This window comes from Oncorhynchus keta, chromosome 30, assembly GCF_023373465.1.
Source record: "Oncorhynchus keta strain PuntledgeMale-10-30-2019 chromosome 30, Oket_V2, whole genome shotgun sequence".
NCBI classification, from domain to species: domain Eukaryota; kingdom Metazoa; phylum Chordata; class Actinopteri; order Salmoniformes; family Salmonidae; genus Oncorhynchus; species Oncorhynchus keta.
Window position 1 is genome coordinate 42,125,908 of NC_068450.1, and position 14,363 is coordinate 42,140,270.

General features: G+C 39.8%; 1 protein-coding gene across 1 annotated transcript in view; it reads right to left on the reverse strand.

The window, feature by feature from the left end:
- Positions 1-14,363, reverse strand: part of LOC118363616 (short transient receptor potential channel 3-like) — a 93,400-nt gene that overhangs the window by 54,920 nt on the left and 24,117 nt on the right. The window contains exons 4-6 of the mRNA XM_035744673.2: positions 8,626-8,811; positions 3,071-3,235; positions 231-447 (exon numbers count right to left, since the gene is read on the reverse strand). Coding sequence (XP_035600566.2) covers positions 231-447; positions 3,071-3,235; positions 8,626-8,811 — 568 coding nt within the window. The remainder of the gene's footprint in view (positions 1-230; positions 448-3,070; positions 3,236-8,625; positions 8,812-14,363) is intronic.

Below are 14,363 nucleotides of genomic sequence, written 5' to 3' on the forward strand. Positions count from 1 at the left end.
GGCCTATAGCAATAAAGCCCCCCTGGAGGCTTAGACTTTTAGGCATCGTTGAACATTATTGTTTAATCACAGAGGTTGTTCTCCTTTGAAACTTTATGGAATCTTTACGCGCCCCTGAAACGTGGCTCTGATTTATCCCCTTGCCTCTGACCACACATTTCCAAGCCCCTCTGGTGCAGTGCAACCCTGCACAGTACCACAAAATGTTAAACAAATAAATCCTGTCTCACCTGTGACCCAGACCATGATGAGCATCTCGGTCCAGCTGAATTCGGTGGTCTTGACCCGGTAGATCTGCATGGGGTGGTCAGTGACGGTCACGTTTGGCATGGTGCGGATTCCCTCGAAGCGGTCCGATGCGTTGAACAACAGCAGGCACAGGAAGATGATGAAGGAGGCGGCATGGGCCACAAACTTCATGAAGGGGCTGCGCAGGACATTTCCCAGCTACATAAAATAAAAAGCATCACATTTACACTTCAGTCACTTCGCAGATGCTTTTATTCAGAGTGACTTACACTCAGTGCATTCAACTTGCATACAGTAGGTAAGTAATAGAAAGTAATATCTTCAGTGGGGGTCAGTGGGATGCAAAGCGAGAAAACAGTCCATAAGTCTATAGAGTAACTATGCTACAACCACTTAACTTTATGGAAATTATTTTTATAGTGAAATCTGGAGCGTTGAAAACAACATCCCTTAAGATATAAAATGTAACACTAACATTCATTGGAGCGTCGCAAGAGACCCTTGCTATACTACTGACACTTTCGGAGATGTCATTTACAAAATAGCCTCCAATACCCTACTCAATAAATTGGATGTAGTCTATCACAGTTCCAGATGTTTTGTCACCAAAGCCCCATATACTACCCAGCACTGCAACCTGTACGCTCTTGTTGGCTGGCCCTCGCTTCATACTCGCCGCCAAACCCACTGGCTCGAGGTTATCTACAAGACCCTGCTAGGTAAAGTCCACCCTTATCTCAGCTCGCTGGTCACCATAGCAGCACCCACCTGTAGCATGCGCTCCAGCAGGTTTATCTCTCTGGTCACCCCCAAATCAATTCTTCCTTTGGCCGCCTCTCCTTCCAGTTCTCTGCTGCCAATGACTGGAACGAACTACAAAAATCTCAAACTGGAAATACTTATTTCCCTCACTAGCTTTAAGCACCAGCTGTCAGAGCAGCTCACAAATTACTGCACCTGTACATAGCCCATCTATAATTTAGCCCAAACAACTACCTCTCCCCTCTACTGTATTTATTTATTTTGCTCCTTTGCATCCCATTATTTCCCTCTACTTTGCACATTCTTCCACTGCAAATCTACCATTTTAGTGTTTTACTTGCTATATTGTATTTACTTCGCCACCATGGCCTTTTTAAAAAACGTTTATTTTGCCTTTACCTCCCTTTTCTCACCTCATTTGCTCACATTGTATATAGACTTATTTTTCTGCTGAATTATTGACTGTATATTTGTTTTATTCCATGTGTAACTCTGTGTTGTTGTATGTGTCGAACTGCTTTGCTTTATCTTGGCCAGGTCGCAATTGTAAATGAGAACTTGTTCTCAAGTAGCCTACCTGGTTAAATAAAGGTGAAATAAACATTTTTTAAAAAGCAGGGTAAGTGAATATAAACAAATAAACACACTATGCACTCACACTCCTAGACTTACTTACTTAACTCAAAGGTGGCTGTAAATGTCTTTGTTTTACTTTTAAGAGGAAGAGTTAGGGTACATGGACAAAAGAGGCCCTATACATTACTATTGTATATGTCATTCTATGGGCTAGACACGATACGCTTCATATGCTCTGGTTTGAGTTTAGATAATTGAAGGGAACACAATTGGTGAATTCTGTCCAAACACAGTCTCTGTATTTCAGCCGAGACATACTCCAGTTGTGAGGTTCTGAGTGGCAGGAATGATGGAGGTGGGTGGCCTTGCATGCCATAATTATATCTATACTCGTTTGGCAGATATTACTTTTCACATTGCAAAACAATTAGCAATCAGATTCAATCAATCTAATTGATTTTATAAAGCTCTTTTACATCAGTAGTTGTCACAAAGTGCTATACAGATAAAACCCCAAAGAGCAAGCAATGCAGAAGCACTGTAGCTAGAAAAAAAACTCCCCAGGATGCCAGAAACGTAGGAAGAAACCTAGAGAGAAACCAAGCTTTGAGTGTTGGCCAGTCCTCTTCTGGCTATGATGGGTGGAGTTAAGAGTATGGCCATTAAGACCAGATTATTCTTCAACAAGTTCAAATGTTCATAGATGACCAGCAGGGTCAAATAATAACCATATTGGTTAAAGAGGGTTGCAACAGTTCAACATCTCAAGAGTAAATGTCAGTTGGTGGCTTTTCATAGCCGAGTATTCAGAAGTCGAGAGAGCAGGTCAGAGAGAGCGAAATAAAGAAAGAGAGATTCGAAACAGCAGGTTTAGGGCCAATCATATGTATTGGTTTGAACTTTGTAGAGTTGTAAATAACTGCGTTCTAATCATTTTGGATAGAAAAAAAAGTCTAGGTGGCCTAGTCAGCCCAAGTATGAATTTTAACCTAATTTGACCCCATTCACATTTTCTCACAAACAAATGGTCTATCAATACACAACGTTACCGCTTCGTTTACCCTGGCCAGAGGGACAGGGCGCATAGTAGGCTACACTCTGCAGCTTCTGTTGTTAGTAGCCTACTAAATAATTACCGGAGGAAAGTGGAGAGCATGCCTTGAGCTTTGTGTCCAGCCCACACGACCTGTATTTTCAGTGAATCTGATTGGTCAAGACATGCAAAGAGCCTGCACCGGCACTCCGATGTGAAGGAGAGACAAATTGTGCATGAGTTGACAAATAAGAGGCAAAACGGTAAAAACAAAACTGCACTTTGCCCCTCTTTAACTCTTTGAAACAATATATTTTATTTTTGTGCAGCCTTGTGAACAACATACTCCATCAACATTGCTCTGACCAAGACTACATCTGAATTCTGACCAAGTGTTTCAGGTTGGTAAACGACACTCGGCGGTTTGGTCAGAGGACGTGGTACTCTTACCCGACTGCAGGGAGCGAACCAGTAGCCCATGGCCAGTAGGGGCAGACCAAAGGCCACCGCCACCACCACCAGGCACTTCACAACGATGGTCTGCTCCCTCAGGCCCGACAGGTTCTCATACCAGATCGTCAGCAGCTGCTGCTGGCAGTTGGGGTGGGCCACAAACTGTAGGGGAGGAGAGAGAGAACCGGAAATAAAATATGTCATGTAAAAGTTAATGCAATGGGCAAGCAGTCTGGGAAGACAAGAGGCTGAGTGGCAGGCCTGGTTCATCCTCTAGGCTGTCACGCAGTTTAGTCTGGAAAATGAGTACGAAGACCCAGTTCCGAATATATCCTGTAGGCCAGGGGGAAATCAGGAAAAGGGACTGCTGGAGTGGAGGCACCAGTCATCGGTTGGTCATTTGCATTTTAAGTGGGCCTATAAAGTGTGTTTGTGTGTGTATATGTGTGTGAGTGAGTGTGTGCGAGAGAGAGAGAGCTTCTCATATAATCACATTAACAGGCTTGATCAAATCTGGGAGAAATGCATTAGGCTTTTGCCAGTGGCGGCTGGTGTGGGAAGAACTGGGGAGGTGGTGTTCCCTGTAATGGAAGTGTTTAAAACCCACCGAGACATTAATGAAGTGGACAGTTCTCTCTGTGGGTTTCCTTGACACTGTCTGCCAGCCCAGTCAATCCATAACCATTTCAAAATAGTAAACATTTGGTTATTTGCTCTGTAAAGACCAAACACCACAAGATAAGAACATCAACCTGTCTCAAGGGGAGGTAAATAGTTTGGGTTCACATGTTGATAATAATATGGGAAAAGATAGACATGCAATTCCAATTTAAGAAAAAGATAATGGATGGGAGTGGTGGCCAATTCCAGTTCAAATTCTAATTGTTGAATCGAAATGGAATTGACCCACAAGCTGTTGCTCCCAGGGACTTCGAGAATCACTTGTTCAAGTTCATTTCGAGACACAGACTCGTGAATTCAGGGCCAGTGAGAGGTGCATTACCACCTGTAGTAAGGAACAAGTTCCATCCTCAAGTGTGCAAGGTTAATGAATAACACACCTCTGTGCATTTGGATTTTTAATGTCATGGTTGTCCTACATCAGCTCTCCCTTTTTCCTAGGAGGCTAGCAAAGATTGAATTGGAAAATATGGCAGATTAATTATGCAGTTGAATGAGGAATCAAGGCGACGCCAGAACGGCTATAAATAAGGAGCAGCGAGTCTATTATTAAAGATTCTTTGGAAAGGGAGAAATGTGTGACATTCATACATTTTTGGGAGTGTACTGTGAGGGAGGTACTAAAAGCCTGGGACAAGTTGAGAGGTGAAAATGAACTTTGCAGTTACAGGATAAGGACAATCTCACAGAATTGTCTGTAGCGTCCGAATGGTTTGGCCTACAAAACTATTATGACCCCTCTGTGGAAAGATGATACTCTCATGAACGTACATGTTGTTGTTTTGCTCTAGGACACCCACAGGCCTCACAAGAATCGTTTGAAGGTCTCCCAGTACCAGTTGAAAAAAATGTATGGAATTATATACAGTGCCTTCGGAAAGTATTCAGACCCCTTGACTTTTTGCACATTTTGTTTGGTTACAGCCTTGTTCTAAAATTAAATATTTTTTTCCCTTCATCAATCTACACACAAAACCCCATAACGACAAAGCAAAAACAAGATTTTAGAAATGTTTGCTAACAATTGACTCGAGGCGATTCCAGCCTGGAGTCTTCTTAGGTATGACGCTACAAACTTGGCACACCTGTATTTGGGGAGTTTCTCCCATTCTTCTCTGCAGGTCCTCTCAAGCTCTGTCAGGTTGGATGGGGAGCGCCGCTGCACAGCTGTTTTCAGGTCTCTCCAGAGATGTTCGATCGGGTTCAAGTCCAGGCTCTGGCTGGGCAACTCAAGATAATTCAGAGATTGTCCCAAAGCCACTCCTGCATTGTCTTGGCTGTGTGCTTAGGGTCGTTGTCCTTTTGGAAGGTGAACCTTCACCCCAGTCTGAGGTCCTGAGAGCTCTGGAGCAGATTTTCATCAAGGATCTATGTACTTTGCTCCGTTTATCTTTGCCTCGATCCTGACTAGTATGCCAAGGGGTCTGAAAACTTTCCGATGGTCACTCTATCAACTGGTTCCCCATTGATCGCCGTAGGGGGTAGTTCAGTTTTGTTCCTTCTACAATCAATGTATCTCTTTTGTTTTCTTAATGTTTTTATCAAGAAAGTTATCTGTGCACCATGTACTTTAATGTAATAGCAACTAGAGGTCGACCGATTAATCGGAATGGCCGATTAATTAGTGCCGATTAATTAGTGCCAAGTTTTCATAACAATCGGTAATCTGAATTTTTGCACATCGATTGATCGATTGTGGCTGATTGCACTCCACGAGGAGACTGCGTGGCAGGCTGACTACCTGTTACGCGAGTGCAGCCAGGAGCCAAGGTAAGTTGCTAGCTAGCATTAAACGTATCTTATAAAAAACAATCAATCTTAACATAATCACTAGTTAACTACACATGGTTGATGATGTTACTAGTTTATCTTGCTTGTCCTGCTTTAAATATAATCGACGCAGTGCCTGTTAATTTCTCATCGAATCACAGCCTACTTCGCCAAACGGGTGATGTGTCACGTCCTGACCTTAGTTCCTTTTGGTATGTCTCAATTTTAGGTTGGTCAGGGCGTGAGTTGGAGTGGGCATTCTATGTTTTGTTCTTGTGTTTATATTTCTATGTGTTTGGCCTGGTATGGTTCACAATCAGAGGCAGCTGTCGATCGTTGTCTCTGATTGAGAACCATACTTACGTAGCCTGTTTTCCCACTCTTGTTTGTGGGTGGTTATTTTCCATTTCAGTGTTTTCACCATATGGGACTGTTTCGATTTTCCTTTATTTGCTTGTTCGTTTGTTTTCTGTGTTCAGTGTAATAAATATGACGAACACTTAACACGCTGCATATTGGTCTGATATTTTCTACTCCTCCTCAGAAGAGGAAGACGACAACCGTTACATGATGATTTAACAAGCGCATTTGCAAAAAAAGCACTGTCGTTGCACCAAACGTTAAACATCAATGCCTCTCTTTAAAATCAATACACAAGTATATATTTTTAAACCTGCATATTTAGTTAATACCGCCTGCTAAAATGAATTTCTTTTAACTAGGGAAATTGTGTCACTTCTTTTGCGTTCCGTGCAAACAGAGTCAGGTTATATGCTGCAGTTTGGGCCGCCTGGCTCGTTGCGAAACTGTGTGAAGACCATTTCTTCCTAACAAAGACTGTGATTAATTTGCCAGAATTGTACATAATCATGACATAACATTGAAGGTTGTGCAATGTAACAGCAATATTTAGATTTATGGATGCCACCCATTAGATCAAATACGGAATGGTTCCGTATTTCACTGAAAGAATAAACATTTTGTTTTCGAAATGATAGTTTCTGGATTTGACCATATTAATGACCTAAGGCTCGTATTTCTGTGTGTTATTATGTTATAATTAAGTCTATGATTTGATATTTGATAGAGCAGTCTGACTGGGCAGCAGCAGGCTCGTAAGCATTCATTCAAACAGCACTTTCGTGCATTTGCCAGCAGATCTTCGCTATGTTTCAAGCATTGCGCTGTTTATGACTTCAAGCCTATCAACTCCCGAGATTAGGCTGGTGTAACTGATGTGAATTGGCTAGCTAGTCAGCGGGGTGCGTGCTAACAGCGTTTCAATTGGTGACGTCACTCGCTCTGAGAATTTGAAGTAGTGGTTGCCCTTGCTCTGCAAGGGCCGCGGCTTTTGAGGAGCGATGGGTAACAATGCTTAGAGGGTGGCTGTTGTCGATGTGTCCCTGGTTTGAGCCCAGGTAAGGGCGAGGAGAGGGACTGAAGCTATACTGTTGCACTGGCAATACTATAGTGCCTATAAGAACATCCAATAGTCAAAGGTATATGAAATACAAATGGTATAGAGAGAAATAATCCTATAATTCCTATAATAACTACAACCTAAAACTCCTTACCTGGGAATATTGAAGACTCATGTTAAAAGGAACCACCAGCTTTCATATGTTCTAAGCAAGGAACTTAAACGTTAGCTTTTTTACATGGCCCATATTGCACTTTTACTTTCTCCTCCAACACTTTGTTTTTGCATTATTTAAACCAAATTGAACATGTTTCATTATTTATTTGAGACTAAATTGATTTTACTGATGTATTATTTAAGTTAAAATAAGTGTTCATTCAGTATTGTTGTAATTGTCATTATTCCAAATATATTTATAAAAATCGTCCGATTAATCGGTATCGGCTTTTTTTGGTCCTCCAATAACCGGTATCGGCGTTGAAAAATCATAATCGGTCGACCTCTAATCTCAACTAACTGTAATCAATGTAATTTGGTTGTGCTATTAGATCAAGCACAGTGACAACACATTAAGCTGTTGTATAAATACACAAAATATCTGACATTGTATTCCTATTTGAATTTTGGTGTGCTTTTAAAATGGTTGAAAGTGCAGCGATAACTCATTTAGTTGACAATCTAAATAAAAAAATCTGACATTGATTTTCCATTGGAATTTGGTTGTGCTTTTAAAATGGTTCAAAGCATAGTGATAACACATTGGGATTTCAACTAACATTTAGCTGTCTTTTTTGAGTGGTTGAAAATAGTTTGGAATCTCATAGATTGATCAATCTTTCCAAATATGACCCATTGCATCCTATGAATATGGGACCAAATATTGAATGTTTTACTACTTTAACACACATACAGTATAAGTGAATTTGTCCCAATACTTTTGGTCCCATAAAAAGGGGGAGATTATGTACAAAAAATGCTGTAATTTCTAAACAATTCACCCAATATATGAAAATACCCTCTAACTAAAGCTGACAGTCTGCACTTTAACCTCATAGTTATTGTACCATTTCAAGTATCCCAATACTTTTGAGGCTCACTGTGCATGTACATTCAATATGTTGACTGTGCTTTGGTTGGAATTATGCTGTGTTACTTCTAGGCACTCTGAACAGGAAGATTATGTTTAGTTATTAGTTGACCCCTGAACGTGGAGGTACAGCATAGGGATTTCTAGTATCAGATATTGTAGTTCTGGCAAAAAACAAAAGCACCCAGCATCGGAGCAATGCAAATTGCTAACTGTTGCAAAAAGTGTAGAGACAAAATGTTGATGAAAAATGGATGGATGCTGCATATGAAATAGATAATGTTACAAAAGTTGCCCTGTTGAGTTGGAAGGCATGCGCATTTTTTTTTGTTGTTGCTCGGGTGAAAGTTTACGAGGTAATATTTTAGGCAGGTCCGGTGGAGGGGTGTAGAAAGGACAGAAGGGCCAGAGAAGCAGATCTGGTACACAGGCAAGTAACAATGGAATCATTTGGATGTAACGTGGTGTGTCTTGGTAATTGTTTTGACTGAACTACTGTATATTCTAGAAATAACTTACAAGATAGAGATTAGAGAGTGAAGTCAACTGCTTGCAAGGCCTTAGAATAGATAAAGGAAACGGTTAGCTACTTACCTTTTTCACCTCGTACTTGATGGCCAGTTTGACCCTGCTCAGGAGAGAGCGAAGGCCCTTCCCCGCCTCCTTCTCAGCAGTAACATCTCCATTCAAAATGGCTTCCACTTCCTCCGTGTCCCGACAGAGGTCCAGCACTCCCACTACAAAGTCCTTACACTGCATAGACAGCTTCCGATAGTCATTCTGGACAGAGGGAGAGAAAACACAGGTTAGAGCCAAGTCAGCTGCTGTAGACAGGGAAATGCAAGCTCGTCTGCATAAATCTAATTTACAAAAGAAATATGTGACACGAGTATAATATAAAGTTAGTGGTATTTTGTTCAGCAACCATACTGTTATAGAAGCTATATCAGTGAGAAAACAACTCAAATTCTTAGAAAACCCTTTTAGCATTTCTGAGTAACTGAGCACTACTTGGCTGGACAAAAAGAGCCATATGCCTACGGTAGTGGTGACTCAATGGGAATTTTTTTTTTTTTTTTTTTTTTTTTTTCACCTTTATTTAACCAGATAGGCTAGTTGAGAACACGTTCTCATTTACAACTGCGACCTGGCCAAGATAAAGCATAGCAGTGTGAACAGACAACACAGAGTTACACATGGAGTAAACAATTAACAAGTCAATAACACAGTAGAAAAAAAAGAGAGTCTATATACATTGTGTGCAAAAAGCATGAGGAGGTAGGCGAATAATTACAATTTTGCAGATTAACACTGGAGAATATCTGTGTGCAATGATCTTGGCAGTGTTATATATATATGCACATTTCATAAAATGTTATTATTACTCAAGTATGAAAATCTGAAATACATTTACATCTTAATACTGTGCACTGTACACGGGGGAGTTCAGGTCATGGCCGCAGGAAGATGTTTTGGGGCGGTGCTGAGGAGTATTTTTCTCTGCTCTGCTAACAAGTACATTTCTCCGCTCATACAGGAGTAATAAAGGCCTAGTTCACAAACATTGGTGAATATTAAAATGTTATATATATATATATATATACACTGTATATATATTTTTGGGACTTTTTTTTTCCTAAATTTGATTTATCAGGGGGTGCTATGGATCAGATAATGTAATTGTTGCTGTTTTATCAATTGTTGTGCCGATCAATGGACAGTTCATTACCTCTGTCAAAATAATATATAGCTTAAAGTTTGTACTTGTATTCCCTGTTGCAATAAAGATGCCGACGCAACAATAATACACATTTACAATAGGCCTATATTAAAAAATACATACAACAAAATTGTGTGTGCATATACAGATCATTCGGGAAGTATTCAGACCCCTTGACTTTTTCCACATTTTGTTATGTTACAGCCTTATTCTAAAGTCAATTAGATTACATTTTTTCCTCATCAATCTACACACAATAACCCATAATGACAAAGCAAAAACAGTTTTTTTGAAAGTTTTGCACAAGTATTATTAGTTATTTACATTAGTATTTAGACCCTTTGCTATGAGACTCAAAATTGAGCTCATGTGAATCCTGTTTCCATTGATCATCCTTGGATGTTTCTACAACTTGATTGTAGTCCACCTGTGGTAAATTAAATTGATTGGACATGATTTGGAAAGGCACACACCAAGTTCCAGTTGACAGTGCATGTCAGAGCAAAAACCAAGCCATGAGGTCGAAGGAATTGTCCGTAGATCTCCGAGACAGGATTGTGTCGAGGAACAGATCTGGGGAAGGGTACCAAAACATTTCTGCTGCATTAAAAGTCCCAAAAACATAGTGACTCCCAACATTCTTAAATGGAAGAAGTTTGGAACCACCAAGACTCTTCCCGGAGCTCGCTGTCCAGCCAAACTGAGCAATCGTGGGAGAAGGGCCTTGGTCAGGGAGGTGACCAAGAACCCGATGGACACTGACAGAGCTCCAGAGCTCCTGTGTGGAGATGGAAGAACCTTATAGAAGGACAACTATCTCCGCAGCACTCCGCCTATCAGCCCTTTATGGTAGAGTGGCCAGACGGAAGCCGTTCTTCAGTAAAAAGGTATTTGTCAGCCCACTTGGAGTTTGCCAAAAGGCACCTAAAGACTATCAAACCATGAGAAAGAAGATTATCTGGTCTGATGAAATGCTTGGCCTGAATGCCAAGCATCACATCTGAAGGAAACCTGGCACCATTCCTACGGTGAAGCATGGTAGTGGCAGCATCATGCTGTGGGGATGTTTATCAGTGGCAGGGACTGGGAGATTGGTCAGGCTCAAGGGAAAGATGAACGGAGCAAAGTACAGAGAGATCCTTGAATGACAACCGGCTCCAGAGCTCTCAGGACCTGACTGGGGCGAAGGTTCACCTTCCAACAGGACAACGACCCTAAGCACACAGCCAAGACAATGAAGGAGTGGCTTCGGGACACATCTTTGAATGTCCTTGAGTGACCCAGCCAGAGCCCAGACGTGGACCCGATCGAACATCTCTGGATAAACCTGAAAAAAGCTTTGCAGCGACGCTCCCCATCCAACCTGACAGAGCTTGAGAGGATCTGCAGAGAAGAATGGGAGAAACTCCCCAAATCGAGGCTGTAATCTCTGCCAAAGGTGCTTCAACAAAGTACTGAGTAAATGGTCTGAATACTTAAGTAAATGTGATATTTCAGTTTCTATTTTACTTGTTATTCGAAAAAATGTTTAAGATTTGTCATTATTTATTTAATCAATGTTAGAATATGGCTGTAACGTAACAAAATGTAGAAAAAGTCAAGGCGTCTGAATACTTTCTGAAGGCACGGTACATTTTACAGACACACTATATTTTGCATTAGTTTTCATATTGTTTTTAGTCCCACCCTTCAGCTCCCCTCAACCTCTCCCACCTATCGATGAACAACATCCAGTTTTCATATCTATTTTTCACAACTTTCTATTCAAATTTATTGTAGTGAGATTATTTATTTATTTCGGGATATGAATATTGAGTATGTCCACATCACTGTCAGACCATTTTATTAATGAACTACACGGTAATGTAAAAGTTGTATTTTTGTGTGATCCAATACCTAATATAGTACTTTGGTTGTAATCATGAGAGGTTAGAAAAAGTATCTAGATCCTCTATCAAAATTGTGGATAAAAAAAACAAATTATCACAGTACAATGAAACCTTTGTTTTCAAGCCCTGGATTTCTAGCCCCTTGATATTATTGTTGGATCTGATTTTAATAGCTAACAGTTCGATGGCTATAATAGATATGCCGATAGAGGACAACCTTATTTTACTCCTCTTCACAGTTTAATAGTTTCTGAAAAGTAGCCATTATTTACTATTTTACACCTCGGGTAACTATACATAACTTTAATCCATTATATAAGTGATTCTCCAAAATTAAATATTCCAGGCATTTTTTATAAATCCCAATCGTAATTTATCAAAAACCATTTCAAAGTCAGCTATGAATACCAGGCCTGGTTTCCCAGAATTTTCATAGTGTTCTATTGTTTCCAGTACTTGTCTTAAATTATCTCCGATGTATTGTCCATGTAAAAAAAATAGGATTAGGATTAATAATATCTGACAATACCGTTTAAATTCTAAACCCTACGCATTTGGCTAGAATGTTTGCATCACAACACTGAAGTGTAAGGGGCCTCCAATTTTTTTTACGGACTGGATCTTTATATTTACCATTTCGGTCCTGTTTCAGAAATAATTCAAATCAGACCTTCACCTGTTTTATAGGAGTGGTTAAAACATGCTAATAACAGTCCTCTGAGTATGTAAAAAAAAAGGTTTGGTATACCTTACTTTTATTATTTCTTAACAAAACGATTTGTTTTCTCGGCTGTGTGGTCTTGGTTGTTCTTCGAGGAAATGTAGCATAGATAACTGCCGTGTTTGTCCTGTCTGAAATCTGTCTACCTCATCCTACCATACTTCGCTTGGTCTGTGCAATGCTTGATGTAGTTCTGTCCTTGAGCTGTTCTGGTCTATTAACTTCTTCGATATAGGGGGCGCTCTTTTAATTTTTGGATGAAAAACGTTCCCGTTTTAAACAAGATATTTTGTCACAAAAAGATGCTCGACTATGCATATAATTGACAGCTTTGGAAAGAAAAAACTCTGACGTTTCCAAAACTGCAAAGATATTGTCTGTGAGTGCCACAGAACTGATGTTACAGAAAAAACCCAGATAAAAATATATTCAGGAAGTGCCGCTTTTTTAAAAACCGCCTCATGGCAATGACTCCTTATATGGCTGTGGAGGAGCTAGGAGTCAGCTTACCTTTTCCACGTTTTCCCCAAGGTGTCTGCAGCATTGTGACGTATTTGTAGGCATATCATTGGAAGATTGACCATAAGAGACTACATTTACCAGGTGGTCGCTTGGTGTCCTCCGTTGCAATTATTGTGTAATCTCCAGCTGCAAGTACTTTTCTGTTTGCTACTGAGGAGAAACCCAACTGCCACGAAGGATTTATCATTGAATAGATATGTGAAAAACACCTTGAGGATGATTCTAAACAACGTTTGCCATGTTTCTGTCGAATTTATGGAGTTCATTTGGAAAAAAGTTTGCCGTTGTAGTGAATGAATTTTCATTTTTTTTTTCTTAGCTAAATGTGATGAACAAAACGGAGCGATTTCTCCTACACAAATAATATTTGTAGAAAAAATGAACATTTGCTATCTAACTGAGAGTCTCCTCATTGAAAACATCCGAAGTTCTTCAAAGGTAAATGATTTTATTTGAATGCTTTTCTTGTTTTTGTGAAAATGTTGCCTGCTGAATGCTAGGCTTAATGCTATGCTAGGCTATCAATACTCTTACACAAATGCTTGTGTAGCTTTGGTTTAAAAGCATATTTTGAAAATCTGAGATGACAGTGTTGTTAACAAAAGGCTAGGCTTGTGTTTCAATATAATTATTTCATTTAGTTTGCGATTTTCATGAATAGAAAAAGTTGCGTTGTGCTAATGCATTATAGTTTAAGTATTTTTCTGTCGATTTCTCAGCCAAGCAGGATGAACAAACATGACGTTTTTCACCTACAGAAATATAATTTTTGGAAAAAAGGAACATTTGCTATCTAACTGGGAGTCTCCTGAGTGAAAGCATCTGAAGTTCTTCAAAGGTAAATGATTTAATTTGGTTGCTTTTCTTATTTTTGTGAAAATGTTGCCTGCTGCCAGCACAGCCTAGCATAGCATTATGCCATGCTAAACTTACACAAATGCTTGTCTAGCGTTGGCTGTAACGCATATTTTGAAAATCTGAGATGACAGTGTTGTTAACAAAAGGCTAAGCTTGTGTTTGAATATATTTATTTCATTTCATTTGCGATTTTCATGAATAGGAAACGTTGCGTTATGGTAATGTGCTTGAGCCCAATTTTTCAGTTTTTGATTTGTTAAAAAAGTTTGAAATATCCAATAAATGTCGTTCCACTTCATGATTGTGTCCCACTTGTTGATTCTTCACAAAAAAATACAGTTTTATATCTTTTATGTTTGAAACCTGAAATGTGGCAAAAGGTCGCAAAGTTCAAGGGGGCCGAATACTTTCGCAAGGCACTGTATTATGACCGGCAGTGGTAGCATGGTGCAAGCAACTGTGTTGTTGCCGAGCAACCAATCCGGTGTTAGAACTCTGAGTTTCGGCTAAAAAATGATGTTAGCATTGTCAGAAATGCTACAAAAAGGTAGAACATTGTTGGTTCTTAACAGACAGAAATTAGCACTGAGGGCGATAAATTAAACATTTAATAAAAACTGTT